Below are 14,205 nucleotides of genomic sequence, written 5' to 3' on the forward strand. Positions count from 1 at the left end.
CCCATCAGCGGGGCAACCCCATGGGATTCAGGGATCTGGGATTCAGGGGGTCCCTGTCTCAGCAGCTCGGGGACATGGCTTGGCCGTGTCCCCTCGCTCCGGCGGCTCCGGGACTGTGGCGGAGGGCAGGAAGCCGACTCAGTGCTGCAGGGTGGAGGAGGGTGATGGGGTGGCTCCGTCCTGCCCCGCCGGGGAGGAAACGGGGTTTTGGGCACCCCGCAGACCCTCCGGGGCATGGGAGCCTCGTGGATCTGGTGCTCCCACCCCGGGGGACAAGGATCTGTTGGAGCCATCCTGATCTGCAGCTCGTTTGTGCCTCCAGGTTGTGGATTTGGGGTGGTGGCAGGGGGGCTCGGGCTCTCCCGAGCTGTGGGACATCGGTGGGGTGATGGAGAAGAGCCAGGAGTTCTCCCCTTCTCCCTGATTTTTGGAGTCAACGTTACCTGCGCCTCCACATCCTGAGCATCTTCCAGCACATCCAGGACCACCCCTGGACCCTCCAGGAGTATGATGTGAGGGATAAAGTTGGAATTTCCATGGGTGGGAGGTGGGGAATCCCAGGAGATGCTGATCCCCCACTGTGGGTGAGGGCACCTGGGGACCCGGGGTGTTGGGAATGGAGGACAGGACCCCAGTCATCCCAACTCAGCAGGGTTTTGGGAAGGTTTGGGGAGCAGGGTGATGGGGTGAGGGATCTCCTGCTATTACCCAGGGTGTCTTGGGATTGCTGGGACTTACTGGGAAGCTGGAAGAGTGGGAATCCCCATGGCACCCCTAAATAAAGGGATGTGCTGGCCAATTCCAGTTGCTGAGGGGACATTTGGGAATGTCGGGGCTGGTGTTGGGGCTGGAAAGGTGGAGGAGGAGGATGGCAGGAGAGGGAGGAAGGAGATCCCTTATCCCAAGGTGACCCCGGCTGGGCCAGGGCCAGGCCCAGTCCTGGATCCAATCCCGTGACCAGCTCCCACGTGGAGCCAAGGTCAAGGGCATGTACCCATTCCCGGGAGCCTGGCACTGCCACGGGGGCAGGGTGGGACCTGGTGTCGGGATCAGAGGAGACAGCACGGGGTGGGGGGGGACTGCCAATTTTTTTTTTTTAAATACTTTATTTTTGTAACAACGTCAGAATTAAAAATTTTCCATAAATACCAGTCCCTGGCAGCCCCTTCCCGGGCGTTCCCGGTAAAAAAATGTGTACAAAACGGATGGGTGGCCGGGGTGAAGGTGGGGGGGATACAGGATCCTCCCCGGGATCAGACCACAGGAATCATCACCACCATCATCATCACCACTATGAACACCATGTCGCAATGAGACCCAAAGCAGTAAGAGCATCCCAAATTCCTCCCCGGTGCCGCCGGGATCCCGCAAGGACGGGGCTGGGAGACCCCCCCCTCCCCCTCACCTTCTGTGGGCGCCTCGGGGCGGTCCCAGGAGGCCACCAGTGGTCCCCGGCACATCCCGCTGGGAAGGGGGGTCGGTGTCCCCCCAGCGCGGCACGGGGAGGAGGTCGGGCCCTTACTGGTTTGCCCGGGAATTGGGGGGGTCCGGGAGTCACCCCCTTGGGGTCAGGAGCTGCCGCGGATCCTCTCCATGTAGCTCCGGAGCTCCTCGGGATCCCGCAGCCCCATGTCCTCGCACACCCAGCGGATGTCGTCCTCGCTGGCCACCAGGATGGACTGGACGTGGGGGGCGGCCGCGGGGGGCTCCTCGGGGACGCGGGGGGGACCGAAGGTGACAAACTCCACCCGCTTCCTGCGGCCGCCGCCCGGAGCCGATCCCTCCTTGCGGGGCGGCGGCGCTCCGGGAGCCGGGGAGCCGGGGGGAGCGCCGTCCTCGCCGGAGCCCGGGGGACCCCCGCAGCCGCAGGGGGGGCCCGGGGGTGCCGGGGGTTCCGGCTGCCGGCGATCCAGCTGCGGCCGATCCATCTGCTGCCGATCCAGCTGCCGGCTCAGCTCTTCCTGGTCAGTGCCCAGCCAGACCCAGTTGTGGGGTTGTGGGGCCGAGGGGGCCCCACCCGGCTCGGGCAGCTCCTTCTGCTGGTAGCGGAGCACGAAGAAGATGCAGTTGACGAGGAAGATGAAAATGGCGAGGCAGAAGACTCCCAGGAGCACATACATCCCGATTTCCAGGTCGGTCACCCGCTCCGGAGCCTTCACCATCTCCTCCTCCTCCTCCTCCTCCTCCTCCTCTTCCATGCCGGCGCGGTTGCGTCCGTAGCCTTCCTCCTCGTCTTCCTCGGAGGAAGACCCCTGGAGCTTGGTGGCCGCCGGCCCCACGCCCGCGGGGTCCCTCCGTCCCACGGTCACCGCTTCCCCGGACATGGCGCCCTCAGCCCGCGGGAAGGGCCGGGGGCTCCCGGGAGAGGGGACCCCCACCTCGAGCCAGGCAGTGCCAGTGGCCAGGGCGGCCGCGCGGTGCCGGCCACGCCGGCACGGATCCGGGGGGTGCAGGCTGAGCTGGAGCAGGGCCCCCCGGCCCGGCCCCTCGGCCACCACCCAGGGGTGGGCAGCGGGGACCCCAGGGGACCCCCTGACGGTGGCGATGGCACGGTCGAGGGACGTCACGGTCAAGGCCACGTCGTGCCACCCGTAGAGCTCCAGTGGGGCCAGCGTGCGGTCGGAGAAGGAGAGCCAGACGGACAGCGTGGCTTCCTGGCGGGATGACAAGCGGGATGGCAGAGGTTTGGGGGACACCAGGGACACCGGGGGGATCCCCCACCCGTCTCACCTGCTTCAGGACCCGCAGCGTGGGCGTCCCCAGGGCGGTGGCGGTGACCATGCCAGGATGATCCAGCTGTGTCCGTAGGGATAAGGAGAGCCCGGCCACCACCTGGGCACGGAGCTCTGTCACCGTCACCTTCTCCTCGGACACCACCAGCGTCTGCTCCCCCAAGATGGAGTCGGAGAGCGGGGAGCGCACCTGGAAGCACCTTGTGAGTCCCCCAACGTTCCTCATGGCCACTGTGTCCCCTTCCCATCCTGTCCCAGCCCCTCAGTTCCCTCCCCCTCTGTATCCTGCCCAGCTCCCTCTGGGATCATTCCCAGCCCCCCAACTCCATCCCTGCAACCTTTCCACACCCCCAGAACTCCCTAAATTCCCACAAACAACCCCCTTTACCTCCACAGAGGTTACTCCGGGCTCCCGGCCCACCACCACGGCCCCCTCTTCCAGCGAGGCCACGCGTGGGTCCTGGACACGGGTCCGGGTGGCCACCAGGTGGGTGACATCCAGGAGCCACTCGGGGCCAGGCAGGTAGGACAGGTGACGGCCACCATCCAGAGGGTGGGCCACGAAGTGCGCCAGGACACGGAGCCCCGTGCGCTGGAACTGGGGCCGGCAGCCCCGCGCCCGCCGCTCCGGCTCCTCCGCGGGGTCCTCGGACTCCACCGTGCCACTGGGGACAGCAGGACAGGGTGACAAGAGTCCCAGGATGGGGTGACAAGTGTCACCAAGGGGCAGGGGAACAGGGATTGTAGGACAGGGTGACAGGAGTCTCAGGACAGGGAAACAGGGATCCCAGGGCAGAAGATCATGGCACAGGGTGACAAGGGTTCCAGGAAAGGGTGACGGGAATCCCGGGACACAGGAGTAGATGGGGACTCAGCAATGCATCCCCACACGTCAGCTCTCAGCCCCATTCCTGTCTCCCCCTTTTCCCACCATCCCATTCCGCAGGCCTCACCTGTCAGGCCCCCCAGGCAGTCTCCAGCCGCGGAGCTGCTCCAGGACAGGATCTCCCAGCTGGACACGGAGCGGGAGCAGTGGAGCCCAGACGGAGAAGCTCAGCTCCGCCCGCAGCCGGCGCGCCCAGAAATCCACGCGGGCCCCCCGCGCCCCCCGGCTCTCCTTGCCCCCCACGAACACCAGGTCGCAGGAATCCGACACCTGCAAGGGCACATGGAATTCCATAGGAATCTCCCAGGTGAGGTGGGATAACGAGGGGACAGCAGGACTCACCTGCAGCACCTGCTTGTCAGCGGATTCGCATCCCACGGGATCCGTGAGCTCAGACACTCCACCCCCCGCTTCCACAGCCACCAATTTCACCGGGATAACGCGGGGGATCCCGGTCAGCGGCGCCGTGTTCAGGATCTCCAGCTCCTGGAAGCATGGCGGGATGAGCGGGCGCTTCCCACGGGATGGAGGGCCGGAACGGGATGGGGGCACCCACCTGCACCAGCGGGACGAGGGCACGGATGTCCCGCTCCGACACCTGGATTTCCCAGACCAGTTTGTCCTTCTGCGCCTCAGGATCCTGGCCAGGATACTCCACCTGCCACGTGAGGGGCCGTGCTGGCGCCAGCCCCCCCGTCCCATTTTCCACAGCCACATCCAGGTGCAGGAACGCGGCCGGCTCAGACACCCTGCGGCAGCGCACCGGGATCAGGGTGGAGCAACCCGCAATTCCCGCCGGGATTGGGGTGCTGGGATATTCCCTACCTGGAGCTGTCGGGGATGGCAGGGATGTCCCCGAGCCGCCGGCACGTCACCACGGCCGTGGAGTGCTTGGGACCACGGGAACGCTCCAGGTGCGCGCTCCAGGCGCTGGGAATTGCGGGGCGCACAGAGAGCACCTGCAGGCCCTTCTTGGCCTTGATCCTGCAGGGACACACGGCGTCCCAGGGTGTCACTCAGTCACACAGTGTCACATAGTGTCACATGCTGTCACACAGTGTCAGATGGTGTCACACAGTGCCCCAAAATGTCACACAGTGTCAGATGGTGCCCCACAGTGTCACTCACAGTCACACAGTGTCACACCGTGTCTGATACTGTGAGATGGTGCCAAATAGTGTCACACAATGTCACAAAATGCCACACAGGGTCTGATGGCATTACACACTGTCAGATGCTGTCACACAATATCACTCAGTGTCACATGGTGCCAAATGTTGTCACATAGTGTCACATACTGCCACACACTGCCACATAATGTCACACACTGCCACACAGTGTCACTTACAGTCACATGGTGTCACTCACAGCCACATACTGCCACACAATGTCACACACTGCCACACAGTGTCACTCACAGTCACACCATGCCACACACTGCCACACAGGTTCCCCCACTGTCCCGGTGTCCCCATTGTCCCCGCTCTCACCGCAGGGTCAGGCTGTCGGCGGTGAAGTTGTGGCGCAGGGCGATGCTGGCCGTGAAGCGCTGCCCGGGCCGCAGGGGGACACTGGGGACACGCAGCAGCACCTTCTCGTCCAGCCGCACCTCCTGCTGCCGCTCCGGCTCTCCCACCCGCAGCTCCAGCATTCCCAGCAATCTGGGAGCCTCCCGCTCCCGGTCCCCGCACTCCCCCACGCTGTAGCGCAGCTCAGCTGGTTCCGGGCGCTCCGGAGGCTCCGCGGAGTCGGAATCTCGCCGGTGGCTCCGGTGGGAATGGAGAGATCCAGGGGAGAACCAGCGTGGAGGGATCTCCAGCTCCACTACGCACACGCCCAGCGGGGCCTGGAGGAGAGAGGGGATCCCGGGATTAGGGTGGGGGGGAGCTGCGGGTCCCCAAGGTCCCCAGGGTGGCACTGACCTGCAGGTGACACGTCCCCCGGGCCACCCGCCCGCGCTGGTGGGCATGGAGGGTGACGCAGGGGAGATCCCGAGCTCTGGAGTGATCCCAATCCCTTGGGGCATCCCAGTTCTCAGGGTGGTCTTGCTGCACAGGGTGGTCCCGGTCCTTGGGGTGGTCCCAGTTCTTGGGGTGATTGTGGATACCAGGGTGGTGCCGGTCTTTGGAGTGATCCTGGACTCCATGGTGGTCCCGCTGCTCAGGGTGGTCCTGGTCCCTGGGGTGGTCATGATCCCCAGGGTGATCCCGGTTCCTAGGGTGATTGCGGACCCCAGGGTGGTCCTGCTCCCTGGGATGATCCCAGTCCCTGGGGTGACCCTGGCCCCCAGGGTGGTCCCGGACCTCAGGGTGGTCCCAGTCCTTGGGATGATCCCAGACCCCGGCGTGATCCCGCTTCCCGGGCATCCAGTCAGGCCCCTGCAGATGGAAGAGGACGCGGGCCACGGGCTCGGCGGGGGACACGGAGCTCTCCAGGGACACGGCACGGATGGCCCAGGCTGCCGAGCCAGGGGCGCTCTCCATGGGCACCTCCTGCAAGGACACCGGGATGGTGGCGGGGCCTGGGACACCCTGGAGTGGCCCAGGGGTCACAGGGGTCCCGGTTACCTGGCGGGTGCTGAACGGGGGGTAGGTGGCCTGGACCAGGGGCTGGGATCCGGCACGGAGCAGCAGGAATGTCTCGGAGCGGGTGTGCAGGGAAGAGTTGGGGGCCACATCCTGATCCACCCTCTGCAGCCGGTAGGACTCGGGCACCCCAAGGACCTCCAGCTCCGCCGGCAGGAACACGGGATCCGGGGGGTCCCCATCACCCCTCACTGCAAGGACAAGGATGTGCCACATCCCGCAGGGACACAGCGGGAATGGGGTGCGCTGGGGTGGCAAGTGGGGGTCTTTGTGCCCACCTTTGTGGCACACACAGGGTGACCCCCTTTCCTGGGCCACCCCATTCTGAGGTCACCCCATCCCTGTGTCAGGACTGGGGGGGCCACTAAGTTCTCCCAGCCCCGGCTGTTCCCTGCGGGAATGTGGGGAGAGGGTTGGAACCGCGTCCTGCAGGGTGGGATCCAGGCTCGTGGTGCCCAGATCAAAGGGATCCCTCATCACCGGGAGCAGATCCCACCTGGATGCCCGGGCAGCGCTTCCTCACGGCTGGGAACTGATCCCACCTGGGCGATCAGGTGTGCGGGGAGAGGCGAGGCAGATCCCGGGATCCGGGGGGAACGGGAGTCCCTCGGGCGGCGGGTTCCCGTGGGGATTGTGGGGAGACTCCTCCCCCCTCGAGATCCCAGCGGATCCCACGTTCCCCGGGTGACCCCCTCGGGATCCCAGGCGGTGGAGGGGGCGCGGATCCCGGAGAACGCGGGGAAGGAGAAGGGGGGGGGTGAGGTCGCCCCGACTCCCGGGATCCCGGCGGGAGCAGATCCCGGCGGAATGGAAGGACCCCGAACGCGGGGAAAGCGGAGAATCGAGCCGGGTCGCGGAACCGCGCGGGAACGGATCCCAGCAGGACGGCGGGGGGGGTGCGGAGCGGGGCCGGTGCCGTACCCGTTCCCGGTGCTATTCCCGGTGCCGTTCCCACTTACCCAGGCGGCAGAGCAGGGCGGCGGCCAGCAGCGCCAGCCGGGGCGCCGGAGCCATGGCCGGGGGGCTCGGTCCGTCCGCCGGTGCCGCCGGTGCCGGTGCCGCCGGTGCCTCCCGTCGCTCCGGTGGTGCCTCCCGTCCCTCCGCCCCCGCGCCCAGACAATGGGGCCGGGGCGGGACCGGCACCGGCGCCGCCTCGTCCCGCCGGGTCCTAAAGCCCGGCCGTGCCCGGCGCTCCGGCTCCTGCTCCACAGCCCGAGGCACATCCCACCCCGTTCCCCATTCCCAGCCCTGCTGCCCCTCCTCATCTCACCTCGCTCCCCATTCCCAGCCCTGCGCCCCAGCCCCATCCTCATCCCACTTCCTATCCCCATCCTCACACCATTCCCCATCCCTATCCCTGCTCCTCACCCCATTCCCATCCCCACCCAGCACCAGACACCCCAGGCCACACAGAGACCGCCGGAGCTGGGCAGGAGGGTGGGAATTCTTCCCCCTGTTCCACCGGGGTACTGGGGACATGGGAAGGATGAGGACATCCATGGCCAGGGGCACAGAGTGAGCGGGAAGCACAGCAGGAACAGCTGGAGGCCCGTGGGACCCTGGCATGGATAAACCACCCTCCTTCTCCTCCTCTTCCTCCTCCTCCTTTCCCACCCCCAAATGGACTGAGGGGGCCAGCTCTGAGCCTGACCCCCTTCCCATGGGAAAGCAAGGGGGCTGGGCCGGATAAATCCGTCTTTATTCCAAACCACGTTATCAAAACCGTTTAAAAAGCAGCTTAAAACCCAAAACCTGACAGTGGGGGGACCCTAAAACGAGCAGAGGCCCCGGGATGGAGAATGGGATCCCCTCTGCACCCCTAGCCGGCTGGGCTGGGACAACATCCCCAGCGAGCAGGGAACATGGGAGCTCTTCTCCTGGATTTGAGGCTCGTGGGGGCTTTTGGGGTGAAGGCACTTGTGGTGAGGCACAGCCCCCGATTTTGGGGTGCTCCCAGAGGGATCGGGGGCTCCCAGGACCCCTGGGAGAACTGGGAAGCAGAGGAGGGGGTGCGGGGGGACACATGCTTGGGATGCTTGGGATAACGGAGCCAAGCTTTGGGAGAGCTTTAGGGGAGCTCAATCCTCTCGGTTCCGGGGCCCCCCGAATTTCTGGCGCCGCCGCAGCTCCTCCACCTTCCACTCCAGGCTCCGCACAGCCGCATCCAGCCGGGAGCTGGGATCCGGGGATGCCACCAGGCTGCCCAGCAGGGCATAGAGCACCCACAGGCCTAGCAGCATTCCCGCCTGCACCGTGGGGCTCTCTTGGGAAGTGGCCACATGCAGGAAGGCTCCGAGGAAAAGGAAAACCTTCACCCCACGGAGCAGCGGGAGCAGCAGCCCTCGGAGCTGGGACAGCACCCAGGATCCCACCAGGGCGGCCACTGCCCACAGGAGCACCCTCTGCACTTCTCCGGGAGCCAGCGCCGCCGCTCGGACCAGCCGGTGGCCTGGGAATGGGATCTGGGAGTCAGTGGCGGCAGTGGAACCGGGAATGGGGGCGGGAGCTGTCCCACGGGGTGAACCCCACTCACCGTTGATGCTGAAAGCGGCCAGGAGATCACCCAGGATCCCACAGAGCGTGGTCAGGGCTGCCGAGATCCCGGAGGAAACGATCCAGAGGATAGCGGAGAGGCTCTGCGGAGAAAGATGTGGATAAGGGAGTGGGAAAAGAGGGCGTAGACCCCCATGTCCCAGGGAAGGTTTGGGAATCAGGATCCCACCTCTGCCACCATCCGCAGGGGCTGGGGTCCCACCCAGTTTTCCAGGGTGTCCCAAGCAGATCTTCCCAGCCGGAGCAGCAGGTCATTGGAGGTGACGGCGTGTCCCCGGAACCCCTCCTGGCCATCCTTGGCTCCGTCCCCCGCTGATCCCATGAGGAATGGGATCCACAGTAGCAGGGCCAGCAGGGCCTGGTGCCCCACAGCACTCCCCATCCTGGGTCCTGGGATCTGTGGGGAGAGGGAGAGCTGGGGGTGCTGGGAGGCGGAAACCCTGCTGGTTTGGGGGTCCGCTTGCTGGTTTGGGGGTCCCCCCAGCGGGAGGGGAGGGTGGAGGCCACACAGCCCAGTTCCACCCCCCCCTCAGCACAGGCCTGGGTGTCCTGGCTATTTTTGGGATAGACAAGAGCCAGCGGGGACATGGCCAAGGGCACCGGGCCTGGCTGGGAAGGGGGGGCACCCCTTCCCAAAGGAGGGAGCGGGGCGCTCCGGGATGGGACACAGCCACCACTACCACCCCTGAGAGCCCCCGAGCTCCCCACTCTTCCCCAGTCCCCTCTGGGGATCCCCCCAACCCCTCTGTGCCCAGCCCCTCCCAGCTCCCCCCATCCCCATGAAACGCCTGATCCCCCCCTGTGCCCGGCCGCCCTTAGGGCTCTCCACCCTTCACGATCCCCACAATCCCCCCATGATCCTTCCAATCCCTCCTGGATCCCCAAATCCCTCTGAGCGCACCCCACCCACATCTCCCCGGTCTCCAGGATCCCCCTGATCCCCTCAGAATCCCCCAAGTCCCCCCTGTACCCACCTCCCACAGTCCCCCCCCCAACCCCTCAGGATCCCCCCGATTCCCCCAGGAACCCCCACCGCAGCTCCCCCACCCCGCCTATCCCCCCCCCCGGACCGCCCCCGCCCATTTTTCTCTCCATTTTCCCCAGGTTTTCCCCGATTTCCCCCCGATTTTCCCCGAATTCCACCCCCCACCCCGGGGTCCCCCCCGACCCCCCCCTCACCGGGGCTTCCCTCGGCTCCGCCGCGGGGCACGCCGGGAGCTGTAGTCCCCGGGGCCGCCGCGGTGCATGCCGGGAACGCGGTCACCATGGCAACACCCGGAGGCGGGCGGCGGCGCGCGGTGCACGCCGGGAGGCGCCGTTCCCGCCGGCGGGGGGAGCGCGGGGGATGCCGGGAGCGCTTCCGGTTCCGGCGGCGGCGGCGGGGCCCGCGTGAGCGCTCGGGAGCGGCGCGGGGGGGGCCGCGCGCGCCAACCGGAACCGGAACCGGGACCCCGGACCGGAAAGGAGAACCGGAAACAGCCTCGGAAGGGCAGCGGGGCCGTAACCGGAGCGCCGCGACCGCCCGGCCTCCGCCATGGCGCTCATCTGCTCCAGTGAGTGCGGAGAGAGAGAGCGGCCGCGGGAGGGGGGGGGGGTCGTTAATGAATGGGGGCCCCCGGTCTGCGGGGCGGGGACAGCCGGGGTCACCGGGGGATCACCGGGCAGGGCGTTCCCAAAGCCCCGCTCCCGTCCCATCCCATCCCTCCGTTTTACCCGGCAGTTTCCAACGAGGTCCCGGAGCACCCGTGCGTGTCGCCGGTGTCCAACCACGTGTACGAGCGGCGGCTGATCGAGAAATACATCGCGGAGAACGGCACCGACCCCGTGAACAACCAGCCCCTGTCCGAGGAGCAGCTCATCGACATCAAAGGTGCCGGGGGCGGGATGGGGAATGGGAACGGTGCTCCCGGGAACAGCGGCACTCCCGGCGGAAGCGGCTCCGGGGTCGGGAACGGCGGTGCCCGAGGTGTTTTGGGGTTTGCTGAGGGTGGCCGTGAGATGCCGAACTCCGCTGTGGAGGTTGGGAAAGGGAGGGATAAAGGCAGGGGGGGTGGGAGCGCGGGGATCCAGAGGGAGATCGAGGCCATGGATGATGTGCCCGCCCTTCTTCCAGTCGCGCACCCGATCCGCCCCAAACCCCCCTCGGCCACCAGCATCCCGGCCATCCTGAAAGCCCTGCAGGACGAGTGGGTGAGTGCCGGGGGGGCGTGGTGCGGGGCTGGGCTCCCGGCGTTCCCCGGCTGACTCCGGTGCTTCCCGGCAGGATGCCGTGATGCTGCACAGCTTCACGCTGCGGCAGCAGCTGCAGACCACGCGCCAGGAGCTGTCCCACGCCCTGTACCAGCACGATGCCGCCTGCAGGGTCATCGCCCGCCTCACCAAGGAGGTCACTGCCGCCAGAGAAGGTGACAGGGACGCGTGGCATTCCCGGGAAGGGGCGCTGGGAAGTGCTTTATGCCAGTTTCCCCTTAAACTTGTGTCTTTGCAGCTCTGGCCACGCTGAAGCCTCAGGCCGGGCTCATCGTGCCCCAGGCGGTGCCATCGGCTCAGCCCAACGTGGCTGTGAGTCCCTGCTCCCCATCCCGGCCCTTGTCCTGCTCCTTCCCAACCCTTTTCCCACTCGTTGTGCCCCAATTCCCTCTCCGCATTCCCTGTCTCTCCATACCTCACAGGGCGCTGGCGAGGCCATGGATCTGGGAGAGCTGGCAGGAATGACCCCGGAGATCATCCAGAAGGTAAGGGGGGATCTTCCATGTGTCCCTCTTGCCACCTTCCCATGGTGGAATTCCTGGTCCATGCTCACCCTCTGCTTGTTTTCCAGCTCCAAGACAAGGCGACGGTGCTGACCACGGAGCGTAAGAAGGTGAGTGCCCTTCTCCAAGGATTCCGTGGGAGCCGGGATGTGCCGTGCTCCAGCAAAGGCTGACGTTTATCCCTGTTTTTTCCAGAGGGGCAAGACGGTCCCGGAGGAGCTGGTGAAGCCGGAGGAGCTCAGCAAGTACCGGCAGGTGGCCTCGCACGTGGTGAGTGCCTGGATGGGAAAGGACTGGAAAACTCTCCCATGGAGCTGGGAATTCCCTCTCAATTCCCTCTGGGAACATTTTCCTGCCGGTGGCGTTAACGTGGTGTGCTCCTCCCTCACACAGGGGCTGCACAGCGCCAGCATCCCGGGAATTCTTGCCTTGGATCTGTGTCCTTCCGACACCAACAAGATCCTCACTGGTAAGGGACCTTTCCTGGGGATTTCCCACCTGGGAGTGGGTCTCCTTCCCTTTGTTACCAGGAATTTGAAGAGGATTTGTGGGTTGGCCCCACACTCCCATCCCAACGCTTCCCGCTCGGTTTTCCAGGTGGGGCCGACAAAAACGTCATCGTGTTCGACAAGAGCTCGGAGCAGATCCTGGCCACGCTCAAGGGCCACACCAAGAAGGTCACCAGCGTCGTCTTCCACCCATCCCAGGTGCACCCGGCTCTTCCCTCATTTCCAAGATGCCTCAAATTTGGATGTTGGCACCGTTCTTTGGTGGAATCTCCCATCGGGAGCTCTGGGAGAGCAGAATTCTTCCCATGTGAACCTTCTTCCCATGTTGTCCTGCTGTAGGACTTGGTGTTCTCAGCTTCTCCCGACGCCACGATCCGGATCTGGTCCGTTCCCAACGCCTCCTGTGTCCAGGTGGTCCGTGCCCACGAGGGCTCTGTGACCGGGCTCAGCCTCCACGCCACGGGTGATTACCTGCTCAGCTCCTCGGATGACCAGGTGAATCCCTCACCTTCCCACCAATCCCACCTCTGCTTCCCAGCCCTTCCGTATCCAACACTCCTCCTCTCTCCCAGTACTGGGCTTTCTCGGATATCCAGACGGGCCGTGTCCTCACCAAGGTGACGGATGAGAGTTCCGGATGTGGTAAGGCCTGGAGTTGATTATCCCCATCCTGGGGATCCCTTGGCTCCTGGAGTTCATGGGAACTCCTTTTGTGGGGGTGTATGGGTAGCCTTCCTAACCTTCCTGAGTCTTCCCAACCTTCCTGAGTCTTCCCAACCCTTCCACTCCCCCCAACTCTTCCAACCTCATCAACCCTCTTGAGCCTTCCCAGCCTTCCAAATCTTCCCAGCCCTCCCAGTCTTCCCAAGCCTCTGAGTCTCCGGCTGTCTCCGCAGCTCTCACCTGTGCCCAGTTCCACCCGGATGGGCTCATTTTTGGGACAGGAACAATGGATTCCCAAATCAAGATCTGGGATCTGAAGGTGAGAGCTAATGGGAATGTATGGGAACAGGGGGTGGTTTGGGGATCAGTCCCAAGGAGCGGGACTTTGAGGAACGTTTTTGGAAGTTTTCTCCAAAAATGCCAAGCTTCCAGCTCCAGAGCAGCCGCTGGCGGCACCGTGACCGCACAGGTCAGTTGGGAACGATGGCGCATTCCAGTGCCGCGATTCCCTCTGCCCACCTTATCCCCAGGAACGCACCAACGTGGCCAACTTCCCGGGACACTCGGGCCCCATCACCAGCATCGCCTTTTCCGAGAACGGATACTACCTGGCCACGGCAGCCGACGACTCCTCGGTCAAGCTCTGGGATTTGAGGAAGCTCAAGAACTTCAAGACGTTGCAGCTGGATAACAACTTTGAGGTGGGTGATGTCCCTTTTTCCCTCCCTCCCTCCCTCCACGGCCTCTCTACTCCAGGGGTTGTGGCATCCCAAAAAAAGGCTGTTTGGAGCTTTCCCAACACCTCGTTGTGCTTCTTCTCCGCAGGTGAAATCCCTGATTTTCGACCAGAGCGGGACCTACCTGGCACTGGGCGGGACCGACGTCCAGATCTACATCTGCAAGCAGTGGACGGAGATCCTCCATTTCACAGGTGAGGGGTTGTGGGAATCATGGAAGTGGCCGGGGTGGGAATGGGACAAATCCACTCGGAGTTGTGACCGTGGATTGTTTCCTGTCCCCAGAGCACAGCGGCCTGACCACGGGAGTGGCCTTTGGCCACCACGCCAAGTTCATCGCTTCCACAGGCATGGATCGGAGCCTCAAGTTCTACAGCCTGTAGCCCTAGAAGTGGGGCTGGCATTTTTTGGGATGTGGGGCGGGAGGTGGGTGGGAATATCCATGTGGGATTATCCAAGTGGGATTAAGCCCCTCTGTTGTAGCTGTTGGCACAGGGGAAGTCGGACATCACCTTCCCTGTGGCTCCACGAGTTTATTGTTTAGTTTTCTCCCCAATTCTGTGTGTTTTCTGCCTTTAGATTGTTTTGTGCTTGTAACTGGTTTGACAAAAAACCCCCAATCCTGGTGCTGGTGGAAGTTTGAGGCCAGGACGTGTGGAAGGAGGGAGGGAAGGGAGCACTGTGCAGGTTTTGTAAGCAGTTACTTAGTTTCAGTATGGAAATAAAGAATTATTCCCTGTCATCCCACCTGGAAGAGGCTCCTGTGAAGGGCTGGGGTGTAGCAGGG

At 64.6% G+C, this 14,205-nt stretch overlaps 3 protein-coding genes across 3 annotated transcripts; 1 reads left to right on the forward strand and 2 right to left on the reverse strand.

Moving 5' to 3' along the window:
• Positions 1–1,095: 1,095 nt before the first annotated feature.
• On the reverse strand, positions 1,096–7,426 carry TMEM132A (transmembrane protein 132A). The gene is given in 12 exon segments (XM_069016267.1): positions 1,096–2,654; positions 2,731–2,922; positions 3,121–3,397; positions 3,686–3,888; positions 3,961–4,104; positions 4,175–4,367; positions 4,444–4,602; positions 5,109–5,464; positions 5,541–6,110; positions 6,186–6,394; positions 7,163–7,228; positions 7,231–7,426. Coding segments are annotated over 12 exon segments (3,651 nt in total). The 3' UTR covers positions 1,096–1,568.
• A 461-nt stretch (positions 7,427–7,887) lies between these two features.
• TMEM109 (transmembrane protein 109) lies at positions 7,888–10,303 on the reverse strand. Its single transcript, XM_069016291.1, is given in 5 exon segments — positions 7,888–8,652; positions 8,737–8,839; positions 8,926–9,153; positions 9,925–10,175; positions 10,178–10,303. Coding segments are annotated over 5 exon segments (1,077 nt in total). The 5' UTR covers positions 10,302–10,303; the 3' UTR covers positions 7,888–8,281.
• PRPF19 (pre-mRNA processing factor 19) lies at positions 10,219–14,160 on the forward strand. The gene is made up of 16 exons (XM_069016274.1): positions 10,219–10,309; positions 10,477–10,626; positions 10,870–10,946; positions 11,020–11,161; positions 11,245–11,318; positions 11,429–11,491; positions 11,578–11,619; positions 11,705–11,779; positions 11,903–11,978; positions 12,107–12,216; positions 12,358–12,513; positions 12,591–12,660; positions 12,915–13,000; positions 13,212–13,382; positions 13,507–13,612; positions 13,704–14,160. The coding sequence occupies exons 1-16, from the start codon at positions 10,291–10,293 to the stop codon at positions 13,799–13,801; spliced, it is 1,515 nt and encodes a 504-aa protein (XP_068872375.1). The 5' UTR covers positions 10,219–10,290; the 3' UTR covers positions 13,802–14,160.
• Positions 14,161–14,205: the final 45 nt, after the last annotated feature.

Source organism: Aphelocoma coerulescens, chromosome 5, assembly GCF_041296385.1.
Source record: "Aphelocoma coerulescens isolate FSJ_1873_10779 chromosome 5, UR_Acoe_1.0, whole genome shotgun sequence".
Taxonomy (NCBI): Eukaryota; Metazoa; Chordata; class Aves; order Passeriformes; family Corvidae; genus Aphelocoma; species Aphelocoma coerulescens.